Raw genomic sequence first — 15,689 nt, forward strand, 5'->3', positions numbered from 1 at the left:
TTTGGATAAGTGCCTTAACATAATTTTTATTTTTTCAAAGAAAAAATAACAGCAGTCACCTGGTTATGTATATGAAGGATGTTAATGAACCATTTGTGTTCAAGGAATATTTGCAATTTTATTTCGATATCAGAAAGTTTTGTTTTGGCACATCACTACTGTATATTGTAGATACACTATATTGCCAATAATGACCAGACACTCCCTGAACTGTAAGGAGGATCACCCATACATCATCAATACAGCTACTAGAATGACTCATGAATGACAGTGAGTGCACTGTAGATGCGTATACCACTGCCAGCAGTCAAAATGAGCAGACGACTCAAGGTGAGTGTGACGAAACCACGATCCGGGAAGCCAAAAAATATTGCCTGATAGGGATCGACGAGTGCTCGGATGCGTGAAGACAAAAACTAGCAGGATTCATTGGACACTGTGGACACAGAATTTCAAAGAGAATCCGGAAGTGACGCCAGTACTCCTGCCATCCGGCAAGAGGTGGCGGCACTGGGATTCCATGGGAGAGCTGCAGCACATAAGCCAAAGATTACTACACAGAACATGCCACATTGACCAGTGGTCCCTAGAATTATGGAAAAACATCTTGTAGAGTGACAAATCAAGCTCATGTTCTGGTTACCTAATGGATGTGGCAAATGACCAGAGAGGGGTTCTTACTGGAGGGTATTCGGTGGAGGTGGTATCATGGTAGGAGGCTGTTTTTCGTGGTATGGTGTAGGTCTCCTGGTTTTGGTGCCTGGAACTATGAAAGTCAATGCCTATCGCACAATATTAGATAACTCCATGCTCCCACCTTGTGGCAACAATTTGGAAGTGGCCCATTTCATTTCCAGCATGACAATGGACTGGCCATAACTAAGTGGTTTGACAACATGGGAGTGACTGAACTCGACTGGCCATAACTAAGTGGTTTGACAACATGGGAGTGACTGAACTCGACTGGCCATAACTAAGTGGTTTGACAACATGGGAATGACTGAACTCGACTGGCCACCTCAGAGCCCTGATCTCAACTCCACTGAACATCTGTAGGATGAGTTAGTGTGCCGCTTGCGATCCAAGATAAACCACCAAATACCACAACTGAGCTGTTCGCAATTTTGCAGGATGAATGGAAGGGACTGGCCGACATTTACCACAACCTGGTGGAAAAAAAAGTCTTCCTCGAAGGGTAGAGGCTGTGATACTGGCAAATGGCACACCTACCCCATACTCACACCAGACCAGTTCCAGGTAAGCACATTCTTATGGGTGTCTGGTCATTAATGGTATGACGAACTGTCATAATGTATTCTGGAAACTTGAGTTTCGTGTGTGTTTTGCTCGGGTATAGTAGCCCAACTCAAGTTCTAAGACGATGAACTCATCAAGTGCAGAGAATTCACGATAGGTGGACTGCCTATGCAATATGAAAACTTTGTTGCTTTAACAGTTACGCGAAGAATCGCTAGATGGCTCTGACCGTCGGGCGCATTTGAATTGTAAATTCCTTTGTTTAAGATCCGATTTTCTCGCGGTTTCCTTATGCACAGGGACATTTTGATGTGTCGGTCACTGCACGCATGGGCGATTCGCAGTTATGGCGCAAAATAATAAAATATACAGCGTTTTGATCGAGATGCCTTTGGTTAATTATCAGCAAAAAGTTTATCTTATTGAGCATTACTCTGGGTTCCTTAACGCATATACATATCTGTTAACGTGTGGTATTTAAATCATGAAAAATTGTTGTTTGGAAAAGACAAATGTGCTCTGCAAAAATGACTAACAGTGATCGATAGGGGTGTGCAGTGGTGGAGATGGACTTCCGGAAGAAAAAACATGGAGTGAACAGAGTAATGTCACTACAGTGGAGGAAATCAGAATTGTTTCCGTGCTTTAGGGAGGAATTGACATCTGCAGTTAGGACAAAACGGCAGATAATAGCAAGAAGTGAATGCACATCGCAATAATATGTGTTGGAATGGAATGGAGCTCTCGGTATGGGAGAGGTAAGAGTGGCGTGCTGGATTCGTCGTTCCCGACACACCAGGTGAGGAAATTAATTATCTTAAGTGACTTTAATAGGAAGAAAATTCTCGAAGATCGTGTTTACAACGTTTAAGCAAAGTTGTTCATGAGATAGCTATCTCGCGTGTGTTGAATTTTACGGGAAACGGTACTAGTACACGTCACAGACCATGCGTTATTTACAAAATGGCCATCGACGCCATGTTTGAAAAGGGCTCTGTGCACATGTAAAACGATTTATTTTCGTGCAAGAAACGCATAGCACTAATCAAAATAAACGAGGAGCATGTTCCCAGATTGGATCTATGTCAAAATAGGAACTAATTAGGACTTTGTAATTCCTTATATGGCATTAAAGGTGCATGCTATATGACTTTGATGGGTAATTTTCGTTCACGTATCGACAGTTTTTATTTTACGTCTCTTAATTAATAAGGACAGATTGTTGATGCTTTAATACGCAAGAAATATGTGTTAAATTGAATACAATAAATAAGTTTACTGTTTCTGATGTTCATATTTACGTGCTAAAATATTTTCTTCCATTTGTATTTGGTGTTTATGAAAATGTTTAAATGATTAATTCTTCTCTTTCAGAAGGGGGGAATTTCGCATGTGTAAATTGGGTTATTGCTGTTGACATGGAAAGTGGTTATTGTTAGTTGTAAATGATTTGAAATCCTATTTGAAATCTGAAGGTATAAAATTTTAATCTCCAGCGATCTGCACTCGTCACCAGCGTTACCAGGCAAAGTTGAAATTCAGTTAATGAGTCGTGGATATCTGATCTAAATTAGTAAATTGAGCGAATGTTCATGTAGCTCGTCGCAATGGCAATGTAGTGTGTTTCTCATTTCAAGTTTTTCAAAAGTGCCAGTTACTGCAGAATTTGTGACAATACTTCTGCAGAGGAATAGAACATCACAAGGTGGCTATGTTTGTAACAATTGCAAGGCATGAACTTCTAACTGTAGTGCATCCAAAGCTCTCTCTCTCTCTCTCTCTCTCTCTCTCTCTCTCTCTCTCTCTCGCACACACACACAAAGCAGCTCAAATGAACTAGAACTAAACTAGTACACAAAAATGAAAAGTATTCTTACCTCTGTACATGCATGGAATGCGGATCAAGACGTCTGCGCTGCATCTCTTGCATACGCTGCTGTGTGTGCCACAGTCTTTCGTGCACTGGGTTAAGACGAGGTGGAGGGAGAGGAACATACTGTGGTGAGGAACTGTACCGTGCAGTAAAATAAGGAAACGTGTTGGTGTGTGGCTGCGAAGGCTGCTGATAGTGGAATGGTGCCAGTCTTTGGATTGTTGACTCTGTAAAAAGTAATGAAACATTTCACTATCAGTATGTTTCATGAGAATAAATCAAAACCAAACTAAACTACTATCTGGTATCTGTGTGTTGTATCACTGTTTACATTCATTCAGCTTGTCTTGACACTTTTCAAGTGACTCTTCTGTACCAAATCTATCAAACTTACTTGCAGATTTTAATCCATGCCTTCTATGGATTTTGAAAGTCATCAAAATCCAATCTACTGGAAACAATACATTTTGGAGGGATATCAACACAGTGGAGCTCCGATTTTACATTTTACTGCATTCAATACTCATGGTCCTAATAGAACAATATGCTATGAAATTATCCCGGATCTTAGATTTAAATTATTTCACATTGGTCCCCTGAAAAACAGAATCGAGGTTCCCCTGCATGCAATGTATTGTATTACACATGAAAATTTATTAGTGGTAAAGAAGCAAGGTATTACCAGATGTACTACTAGCACTGACAGACAATTTCACACAAGTAAACCAGCAAGTGGTAGAGCAATGTCACACTGGCAGAGACCAAGGTTTGAGACCTGGTCAAGCCTGCATTTTTTGCTGAAATATCTATGAAGCAAGAAATTGTTCCATTGCAATAGTTTTGTACAAAAAAATCTCATTAAATAAAACCCAGTTTTGTCAATTTTTTTCAGCATTTATCTGAAATAACAACAATATAAACCTGAGAAATGTGACTAACCTTGGTATCAACGTAACTTATCGATAATTTTTCAACTTTGCAAACTAAGAATTGTTAAACAACTGGATGTACTTACAAGTGGTTACAGAGAACAGAAAATCACAGGCAAACAATGAATACAGACACATTAATGAGATTATTCTTACCTAAATAATATGGATGTGCCGGACATGCTCTAGCAGAACTAGAATGAGAATGAGTGTGTGCCAAAGGAGGATTGTGGCTATGAGTATGTAGGCAGCTCCCATACACAGCACAGTGGTGGTCATTTCCCATGGGAGTTTGGAGCGGAACTGAGTTAACATTAGACGGGTGGGCTACAGGACATCCATCCTGCGATTCGCAGAGGCCCGTCTGCTGGTAGCGACATGGAGGCAGTCTTAATCGGACTAAAGGTGGTGGGGGTGGAACTCCTCTTGAAGGCATAGCTGGTGGAGGATTGAAAGGAAGGAAATGACTGAAACTGCATGCTTGATTGGGGTCTCCTGACGAAGATACCATGGAGGACACCAGCGAAGGTGGAGAGTTCGTTGCCACTGCCATTCTACTTGAAGAGGATCCTGCAGATGAGGTCATTAGAGACGATGAACAAGAATTCGAGGTTGAAGATGGTGGTATCGAGACTTCGTCATCAGATTCCTGAGTTAGGTCAACCACTGTCACTGGTTTCTGCAAAGAAATTATTTTTTCACATGAATTTTCTACTTTTTATTAGCTGCAATACAAATAAGCAATTTGCAAATGTACACCATGATATTGGAGAGAATTTGCCTGGCCACACTGTTCAGAAATTTTAAAAAATTGTATTAATAAAAAAGGTGGTTAAGTTCCTGTCATGTACCCAGGTATAATCACAAAAATTGTATTATTAAATGACAAATATACAGGGTGACCTGTAATTAGATGTATTCCCTGAAAGGGGTTAAAGTAGAGACAATTTGCAAATGTGAATGTTAGCAATATTTGTACCTTGTTGGATAGCTGATGACTCAAGGAAGTAATTTGCACGCTTCGTGTCATACCATTTTTGTTATTAATATGTTGCCTAGTAAACTAAGAGTGTATTTTTTTATCACCACTTGTAAGTTTAGACCCACCCATTACTTACATGCGATTGTTATTTGGGAAAAACTTTTTTTTTTCCAACGAACCACTTATTTGTTAGCTATCAGAAAATGCTGAAATAGGTGCCATACAATGAGCAGTTTCTTTCTCAATTCATCTTTTTATGTGGAAAATTGTCATTTTTTTAAAAAAAACAATAGAAATTTGATTATCTCGAAAACTACTAATTTTCAGATGGAGTATCATATGGTGAAATTTATTGCAAATTGTCTCTACTTTAACCCCTTTCAGAGAATACATCTAATTCCAAGTCACCCTGTATATATTCAAAAACTTATCTACAGGTCATTAAATAAATTGGAACTGATGTTCAAGTCAAAGAATATGCAACTTTAAATGCAATCATGAAAATTCAAAAACATCTAAATTTAAATTTTCTCAAATATTTTGAATGCTATCTAATGCCACCATGAAGTGGTAAAAGAAAATACACTGACAATGCATTTGAAAGGTACCCTTGACCCTCTGTATCCCAATTACAAATTGAAAAATGTTGATTGGTTCATGAAGATTATGCTGTTTTTGTACGTTTTCTTAGCCTGAAGAAGCATAGCCCAAAGGTTTCATGCAAATGAATATAGCATCTAACAAAACAATCCAAAACAACAGTACATGCGATGTTTCCTACCACTTCATGAACACAAAATATTAATGATGAAGGTCAATAAATATTAATTATTTTACATTAAAATGTATTATAAAATAAAGACAATCAAACATAAAGGACTGACAACTTGCAAAACCAAAATAAAAGTGAAACTATTGTTAGGAGTGTTACATTTACTGAAATGGATGAAATAAAACTTTTTGGTGCATAGGCACATATGCCCATTTTGCACCCTCCGAAATATCCTCACATCTTAAATCCTTATCTGAGTGAAAAAAGAGGTGTAAAAAGCCCCTTGAGAAGGGTTAAAAGTGCAAGGTTGCAAAGGGACTTGCACAAGACATTAAAAAGGTAAGGATAAACTAAAAATTCTCATACAGTGGAAGAGACCTGTTCTTCCCAGAAAGCTAAAATCATTTGTTAAAACAGCATCATCCCAACAGAGATGATAAACAGCTGGGAAGAATAAAAGTCAGTCTGAGGAATGTAAAACTGGCACATTCAATAAGAATATACTGAACACTGAAAATGACATTATAGACATGACACATTGGAGGGTCTAGTCCTTGCAGAAAGTGACCATGGGTGCAAAAAAAACTCATTCTGCAGGTTCCTGGCAGACAAAAGGTTGTCAAGAACATTGCCGTCGTTTGAATCAGCAGTCTTGGCAGCAGCATAAGCTGCTTCATTCTCCTTTATGCCCACATGGTCAGGGATTCTGCAGCAGACCAACACTGGCAAATAAGGACACAGCCGTTGAAGGATGCGCTGCACTACAGGATGTCTGGAAGTCAGTGATTTCCCAACTCTGGTGCACATTGGTCAAATGAGTGCAAACAAGGACCTTCTTCAGGATGTAAAGAGTTATTGATGCTTATAATTTAACGTTGTTAGGTTCGGAGTGTTAGGTTTACAATGATAACAATTTTTAACATTTTTGTTAGATTAGAAATGCTAGGTTTGATTGTGATATCATTTGCACATGTTTTTTTTTTCCTATTTGAGTGAAATACAACTGGGTTTTACTAATAAAAAGCAGCGAAAGTACTCAGAGTAACATAGGTTGGGAATCAAATATCTCAGTTACTTGTCATGTCTGTGCGCTGGAACACATTTTATATTACATAAAACATCAAAAATCTATCAATTAAAGAGAACTCAACATAATTCCTGAGGAGAGACAGTCGGTTAAGGGACCTGGCACATACTTTCAGGACCATGATGCTATGGTTATCAATGTGAGCAGCTGGTTTGAGGAGAAAGACAATATTTTTCCAAGGGTTTCATTTGTTGTAGAGTTGTAAGAAATGCAGTGCACTCAAGAGGGGGAACATGTTAAATAAAGACATTGTTAATTACTAGGGGCATGCATATTTAGTTGGACAAAAACACGAAATTTGAAATAACTAGAGGCATGCATACTTCGTTTTTGACGAAAACACGAAATGTGAAATAACAAATTGTAATGTTAATTTTTCATGTTTCTGAAAGGTGCGAGGTACATTTTCCTACCCTGTTTTGTCACGAAATGATGCGAAATGAACTGCGAAATAAGACTCTTACACATGAAATTTACCATTTATATACAGACGCCACACTTTCTGAAGGCTGAAGTATCCTGTGAGTTATGCAATTCACGGAAAATTGATTAATTCTGCTGCAAACATTTGAGAAGCAAAAATGGATCACTTTATACAGGAATCAACGTAATATTCTGATAATGATTTAACGTGCTATTAGAAGGGATATGTTTCTTTTGTGTAATAGTGCAGTTTTTAAATCAAATTTGAGATTATATTAACATTTTTAAAATCAAAATGTCATTTTATATGCTGCTTTTTCAACGCTATAAAAGCGAAATTTCATTTTATTTACCGCTTTTGAACCTGAAATTGACGGTTTTTGTACAGAAGTTTTGCTTTTTTATTTACCAAAAATATGTGCCTCTAGAAATAACACATTCAAGTGTTAATTTTTTATATTTTTGAAAGGTGTGGGATGCATTTTGCTACCATGTTTTGTCAGAAAATGATGTGAAATGAACTGCAAAATGCGAAATAAACTTAAACACAAAATTTAGGTTTTATTTACCCATGTGACACTTTCCGAGGTCTGAATTATCCTGTGAGTTATGCAAATCATTGAGAATTGATCAATTTTGCTGTAAATATTTCAGAAGCAAAAATAAGACTCCTTTACACAGGAATAAACTTAATACTCTGACAAGTACATAAATGTGCTATTAAAAGTGAAATGTTAATTTTGTGTAATAAGTGTAATTTTTAAATCAAATTTAGGCTTTTATTCACCATTTTAAAATGGATATGCTATTTTATGTACCACATTTGATCCTGAAATATGCCTTTTATTTACCATAAATATTTGGCTCTACTAATTACCAACCTGCATTCCTTCCAGGTGAGATGAGAATTTATCCCCCTCCCTTCCCAAGTATGTGATATGAAAAATTATTTGGTGAAGCTAGCCCACTGAAACTGTATGATCACAGGAAATGATGATGTACACTCACATTTGAAGACTGCTTGCACTGTACACTGACTACTTCAATCCCACTATCGTCGTCATCAACATCGTTATCATCGTCACTACTAGATGACAGCCAATCGAGCTGTAAATCAGGTGCTGACGGACCATCTTCTGGCTGTTGACATCTTCTTGAATTTCCCTGTAACCCTGATGGTCCTGTAACAGAAATTTTGAGCATATTGTAACTTGCAAGTTACTACACAAGGTTTGGCACAGATTATTTTTTCAACTACATTTTATGCACAGATAGGCTAATCTGGACCAGACTTACACTTTCAAGTGAAAACTGAATCATTGAAATGTGCCTTCATTGAGAATTAAACAACTGGTAGAGAAGGCCATGATGTATCAAATGCTTAACAAAGTTTGGAGTTAAAATTATGGGAAAACATTATGTACATTTAGATTTGCTTTAGCATTCTTGTCAACTTGAGTGTTTTGTTTCAAGTCCATTTTATGCAGAGATCAGCTAATCGGAACTGGACCTACATTTTAAAGTGAGATCCACTAGGTGCCTCCACCAAGTAATGAACCCAGAACCCCTTGATTACAAAGAGATGACATTACCACTAGCAGGGAGGCACCATTTTTGATCAGGGAGGCACCATTTTTGATAGCTGAAATACTATGTACTGTAAATGCTTCCAAAAATCTGGCAAATTCTAAACGTATATACTACTTTACACATAAGCAACACAATTTGTCTTACTGTATCAAATGAAGGGCTCGGGTTTAAAACATGGTAAGTGACAATTTGGTCATTTCTGAGTTCATTAAGAAAAAAGATATTAGAACCTTTACCGTGGATAAATTGTTTTAAGTTGTATTTAACAATTTCAGAAAGCTTCACTAAATCCAATGCAAATTGTATGACATGGCAATTGCTCTTGAAAATTTAAGAATGGGACATTTTACTTTGCAACTAAAAAATGATCAAAATGTCACTTACCATGTTTTACATCAGAGCCCTTCAAATATTGGTATCTCAATAACAACCAGAGGCACAAGAACAAATTTCCATGCAATGATGAATCAAAATAACATAAATTGATTCAATACACCTATCAGGCTGCGGGAGACAAGACATCAACCTAAAATTATCTACAATTATATCAGAAGTTAGTAAATGAGAAGATCTAAAAGTTTTCTCAAGATCCTGCAGAGTTTAACGTGGCACATCGTTACTGCCCCATCCATCTATTAAAGAATAATTTCATTACGTGTTCAAGTTCTTATGAATCAAGAAACTATTTTTAATATTTTTATTTCTTCCATGTACTTTGCTATGTATTTTCAAATGTGAAAAGTAGTTTCATGCCTTGGGAGTTTTGCGATCTCTGCTCTAGACAAACAATAGATAACAATTAAGGTTGAGCCAATACTACCACTGCTGTATCTGTACTGAAATATCAGTTGGAATTTATTCACCAATACCACACACTATTTGCAGGATCTCCCCAAATGGAGAGCAATGTTTTCATGGAATCTAATTATCCAGGGAATTATACCAAATTTTAAGTTTTGCACCAGTATTGTATGAAAAAGGGTTTTCTAGCTAATTTGCAGCTATTTTAAAATTTTAATATAGTTTTGAATATTGCAATGTAGTTGGTCACCAGCCCTGGAAACATATTTAAAATGAGAAACAGACAAGCAAATAGATATGTGATCCTTGCTGAAAGAGAAATGATACAACAGCCTGGGTTACGAGCAGACAGGAGCATTTCAAGTCCTTCAGTTGTACTTAATTGGGACTCATTTATCAATCATAAGATTTTACCCGAGCCTTGTATATTTTGCTTCAGATTCCATGAAATTTTCCAGTTCTCAGGTGTGTGAGAATCCTATAAAGTAAAAAAAAAAGGTAAAGTGCTCCCCTGTGCATAGCACCACGCCATGAAGGCGTATAGGGGGTGTGGGGGTAACGCCCCAAAACTTTCTTGATCCTGTCGTGAGTGGGGGTGATGTGATCAGCATCACGCTCCTGACCACCTTTACCCCCCAGGGTTTCCCCCAGGTACCCATGTTATTCGACGCTGGGTGGGCACCAGGGCCGCTTCCATCGTTAGAAAAGTTCCCGGATTTGAACCGGCCGGGGATCGAACCCGGGACCTTTAGCATGGTAGTCAGACGCGTTACCGACTGAGCCACCGCGGCGAATCCTATAACTTCTCTATTTGTGAAAATTTCAATTCTAATTGTTATATAAATAAAAGTTAAAATGACCATACAACTGTAAATTAAGAAAGATTTCAAAGTAAACAAAACCTTAAATAAAAATAATTTAAGGTATGGCATCAGAGAGCATTTGGTATGGACAGAGATCTTTGTTTAACATGGAGATAGATGTAAGGTATGCTTTGTCATTGAATCAATACCACCTGCTGCAGCCAACATCCAAACTTTTAAACAATCTCTATTGTACAAGGTCTACAAAAATACAAATTTTCCAGAAAAATAGTAAATTTCCCAGACTTTTCCAGACTGGTAGACACCCTGAGTGAGCATTTTAAGGCCATTTGTCAAAAATTTAGCTGTATGGCATTGGAACATTGGTTCATACACCCTATACTGAAACCTGTGACATTTTACTATAAAAAATATTACCTATCTGATTTTTTAATATTATGTTTGACATGTATTGATTATGCTGTGTAACAATTTTCATTGTGGTAAAACCTGGGTCTCCCTATCAAACAATTAAACAAAGTGTAGTGTTTCTTTCATCACAACATCTTTATTTAAAGATTTTTATACTTTCTGAGTAGGTAAGAGTGGTAATATAGTCATTTTCTGTTAGGACTATCCTTCTCCTCTCCAACAATACCTAAATCATCAAAATACTCCACGTAGTTTCAGAGATATGACATGTTTTGTGTCACATGGTGCGTTCGTTCATCCACCCAATTTCTGAAAATCTTCGAATTTTCAAAAATTCGTAACTTTCAAAATATTTGTTGGACAAGTCTAATATTACATATTTGTCACATTGGACAAAAAATCTATCAGTAAGAAAAATATGAAGCAAATCCATGACTATGAAGCAACTTTTTGTCTTTCAATTGAGTGATTTCACGTGAAATGGCCGAATTACATATAAACCCCTGGATAGCAATCCTCGGTCCAGTCCCCGAGGATCAAGGTGGAAACCAAACTGTGCCACACAAAGCCTTGATCGTGACCTTGACGTGGTCATCTGATGAAGTGGAGCCTGGGCCACTGATAATCCTTTCTGGCAACTTTATGTATATAGAGGTCCTTGTGACAGACAGTCACGGTGGAGCCTAGGCCACCAAGAATAATCCTCCAAGGCAACAATTTATATGATCTAACAGACTAGATGCTACCCTGAAGACGGAGGCAGATTCAGCCTCCGAAACGTAGGTAAATCTCTTTTAAAAAATAACAGTGGTTACAAGTCCAAAAACTAGAATGAATAAATCACCATTGATTAGCTACAAAGAAGAATTCCTTAAATGTTTCGAGCTATTTCCCGACTGGAAAGGTGATGGCTAAATGTCTGGGGTTCGGAGGTCTTTGTGCTTTACATTTCAACAATTCTACAGATTGTTACGCTTTCTAAACTTGCTGTGATTAAAAAAAAAAAAAGTAGGCTTTTAGCAAAGGTGAAACTTAGACATTGTACCTCACAATAATGAAAGTAAAAGGAATAAAGGAAGAAGATGATGATCAAAATTTGTCAACAAAATTGGTATTGACCTGTGGCCATGCAAAGTTGCAATGAAAATAGGCTGATACTACTTGGGGAAAAATAATAACAGCAGTGTTACCAGCTTATGGAAAAAAATCTGAAATTTTGGTTCTAGCGTTGGTCCTATGGAGACTGGATGGAGGGCCAGTCTTTGAGGACATGTAATGCCCGTCCCACAATATTACATATTTAAAAGGTGTAATTTTCAGGAAATTTTGAAAATTGAGTGTTTCTGCTGGATCTCCAATTGTCTCATGTGTTATTTTGTTCTTATTATTACATGTAAAAGTAAAATATATCAGTTGCAGAGTTGTACCGCATTTTGTATTATCTATCCTTTAATACTATGAGAGAAAACGAAGCCATTTTCAAATTGGGCTTATTAATAATAGTAATTCAAGTGTGTCATACCTTCAGTTGTATACAAATGAACAAAAAAGACAGAACTAAAATATGTGTAGTTTTGAAATTACATGTAAATTGCTTGCTACCACATAAAGGTGGTAAGTATAGCTATGATATAAGTCCTGATTCGAATGCCACTTTCAGGGTAGCTACGATTTTTTGATTATGAAATTCCCTGACTTTTCCAGGTTTTCCAGACCAGAAATAATTTTTTTCCAGACATGTTTGTTGTCATGATTTTTGCTTTTGAACCTCATGTTTTTCAATTAAATATGCAGGCACGTTAATTATTATGAATATGGATATACACAGTTATTAGCTGAAAAATTACCAAGTGATTAATATAATGCTATTCAATGAAAAAATAAATAACTATTGTACTTCCCCATTTTCACTAAGTCATTACAATTAAGGTGGTGTAAAAAATCAATAAAAAAATGTGGCATATATCAAAGATTTACAATGTAACCTGTACACAACCTCAATTAGCCTATATCAATACAAATGAGAAACAACAGAAAATTAGGTCATGTACCTTTAGAAAATGCAATAAGTTTAATGATTATATTTTTTAATTTATTGAAAATAGTACATATTATGGAAATTCAGAACTTGAATGGGGCGGTGACCAACCATACACCTAAAAAAAATATATACGCGGGCCATACTTTGGAATCAAATATCTCCATTATTTGAGATTTCCACATGCTGGAACCAATTTTATATTACGGAAAACATCGAAATCTGTCTTTTAAAAGGTAACAGTTCCGAATGTTTTATGATATTTTTTTTTCAAATTTTCCTCTCAGGAAGACTATTATCATAAAATTTTGGCAATCATTGTGACACAAAATTTGGACCTTCCACCTTCCTTAAAATAATGAGCACTATTTGGATTCGAAAAAAGTTATTTATGTTGGAAAAAAACCTTCAAAATGACCTTACTCAATCATACACATTTCCTCACCATACACAAAGCTAAAGCAACATTTTTTCCGCAAAAAATTCTGAGGATGGCTGGTGCGTAGGTTTCGCCTTGAGTAGTTTGTTCTCTAAGGAAAAACCTCACGCCTCTCCAAATTCCGGTCTTGAACAGGTTCACAAGAACGAGTCACAAAATGAACGGATCCAAGATCCGAGAGTGAATAAATATAGAATTGAAATGCAAGGAACCATAATGTTGTACGTAACAGACTAGAAATCATAATGACGAGTGGAACAAGTTTCTGAACTGAATCGTTTGGGGGACTGGAATCAACAAGAACCGAATTCGGAAGTGGAAATGAACCGTTCGTTCATTTTATAACTGGTTCTCCTGCAACTCCAAAATGCACGTAAATTCCAGAAAATATGCAAAATTCCCTGACTAACCAAATTCCCTGACTTTTCCCTGTTTTCCAGGTTTTCCAGTCGCGTAGCAACCCTGCACTTTCCTTCAAACCAAAAGATCAGCTTCCTTCTGACAACCATATGTCAAGTCCATGTGGTGTCCAGTATACCCTCCCTTCAAAACTTTCCTAACTGTAGCGTCCATTGTAGGAAGTAGTCCAGTCCCTTGCCATAAGACCCGCAGAAATTTTGAGGTGGACGAGTTTTCTCTTTTGATCCTATTAGGGCATGCCTAAAGAAAGGGAAAAATCTTGGATTCCCAATGCCATGTACCTTCTCTTGACACATTGTACAGCAAAACACCTAGTACTATACTTATGATTGCATGCCTCAAAATGAAGGCATCCTACATACACATGTCTTCCCTTCATTCAAATACCCGAGAAACCTATAAATGGTCAAAATGACTTCTGAAGGAGATAAGGAGACATGGTCAATTTTCTTTGCTAATATCTTCAGAGGCATCAACAAAGTATCACAGGCAGTGATTTCTTGCCCTTTATATGCCGGAATGTCAAGTAAAAGTGTAAAAATATTGCTTAGAATCCTTGCAGAAAAGGGTACCAAATTCTTTTACTGGATACCAGTGCAATATATGAAAAAACTAAGAATATATTTTGTTCCATTTTCAATTCTGAACAAAATATGTCTGTATGCAAAATTGTCAAAAATCAATTTTAAAGGAGTTATGATCGATTTCATTTGTTGCTGCATGAAGCAGCAGCCATCTTGAATTTATGGGCCTCTAGAAAAGTTGGCCCCGTTTTCCCAGATGTATACCCAAGATTTTGACCTTTCTTTAGGCATGCCCTAACAGGATCAAAAGAGAAAACTCGTCCACTGCAAAATTTCTGCGGGTTTTATGGCCAGGGACTGGCAATATAAAATATTGCTTAGAATCCTTGCAGAAAAGGGTACGCAATTCTTTCACTGGATATATCTCCATAACAGTGCACGATATGAATAAAACAAAGAATATTTTTTGTTCAACTTTCAATTCTGAACAAAATATGTCTGTATGCAAAATTGTCAAAAACTTATTTTAAATGAGTTATGATCAATTTCTTTTGTTGGTGCGTGAAGTGGCAGCCATCTTGAATTTATGGGCCCCTAGAAAATTTGGGCACAGTATGCCAGATGTCTACCCAAGATTTTTTACTTTCTTTAGGCATGCCCTAACAGGATCAAAAGAGAAAACTCGTCCACCTCAAAATTTCTGCGGGCCTTATGGCTAGGGACTGGATTAAAGTGGCAGTACTTGTCAAGTGCATGTGGATTAAATCACATTCCTTTGAAATTTTATAATGTAAGGTTGTGGTTATCTTTGCGTTGTGCAATTTCTTTTATACCTTGGGTGTGTAACGTTGTTGCAGTTCATGTTGGATGTAAAAGTGACAACAGAGCTTCTCAGAAAAAAAAAAACAGGTGCTGCCTCGACACCAGATACACATACCATTGGATTCCTCTCGAGCCGTGTCAAAGATATAATCAGGAAGTCAACTTTACCCTCGACCTCTAAAGGTTAATATGTTGGAATATAGTTTCAGACTTCATATTATACACAAGATAATAAAATTTCCACCACTGGCTCTCTTGTCTGTTAAGGGACTTCTAGTAAAGTTGGCTACTCTCTGGTGGTGCTCAAGATCTGTTACAGCATGAATGATTTCTGGATTTAGAAATACTTCAGGACAGTCGAATAACTCTTGGGGAAGTGTACAAGTTTGACATCACAAAAGTACATTGACATTTTAAGACCACACGTAAAGCTTAATAACTGGTGACACAAAGTGTTGTTAATAAACACACACAAAAATATGTTTAATTAGCAATGT

At 36.9% G+C, this 15,689-nt stretch overlaps 1 protein-coding gene across 3 annotated transcripts in view; it reads right to left on the bottom strand.

The window, feature by feature from the left end:
• The window catches only part of LOC146003383 (uncharacterized), a 59,213-nt gene that overhangs the window by 32,349 nt on the left and 11,175 nt on the right, over positions 1-15,689 (bottom strand). For all 3 annotated transcript variants that reach the window (XM_083141666.1, XM_083141671.1, XM_083141679.1), the window contains exons 4-6: positions 8,332-8,504; positions 4,216-4,738; positions 3,135-3,357 (exon numbers count right to left, since the gene is read on the bottom strand). In XM_083141666.1, the coding sequence (XP_082997792.1) occupies positions 3,135-3,357; positions 4,216-4,738; positions 8,332-8,504 (919 nt within the window). The remainder of the gene's footprint in view (positions 1-3,134; positions 3,358-4,215; positions 4,739-8,331; positions 8,505-15,689) is intronic.

Source organism: Lepisma saccharinum, chromosome 1 (assembly GCF_977018435.1).
Source record: "Lepisma saccharinum chromosome 1, izLepSacc3.1, whole genome shotgun sequence".
In the NCBI taxonomy this organism is placed as follows: Eukaryota; Metazoa; Arthropoda; class Insecta; order Zygentoma; family Lepismatidae; genus Lepisma; species Lepisma saccharinum.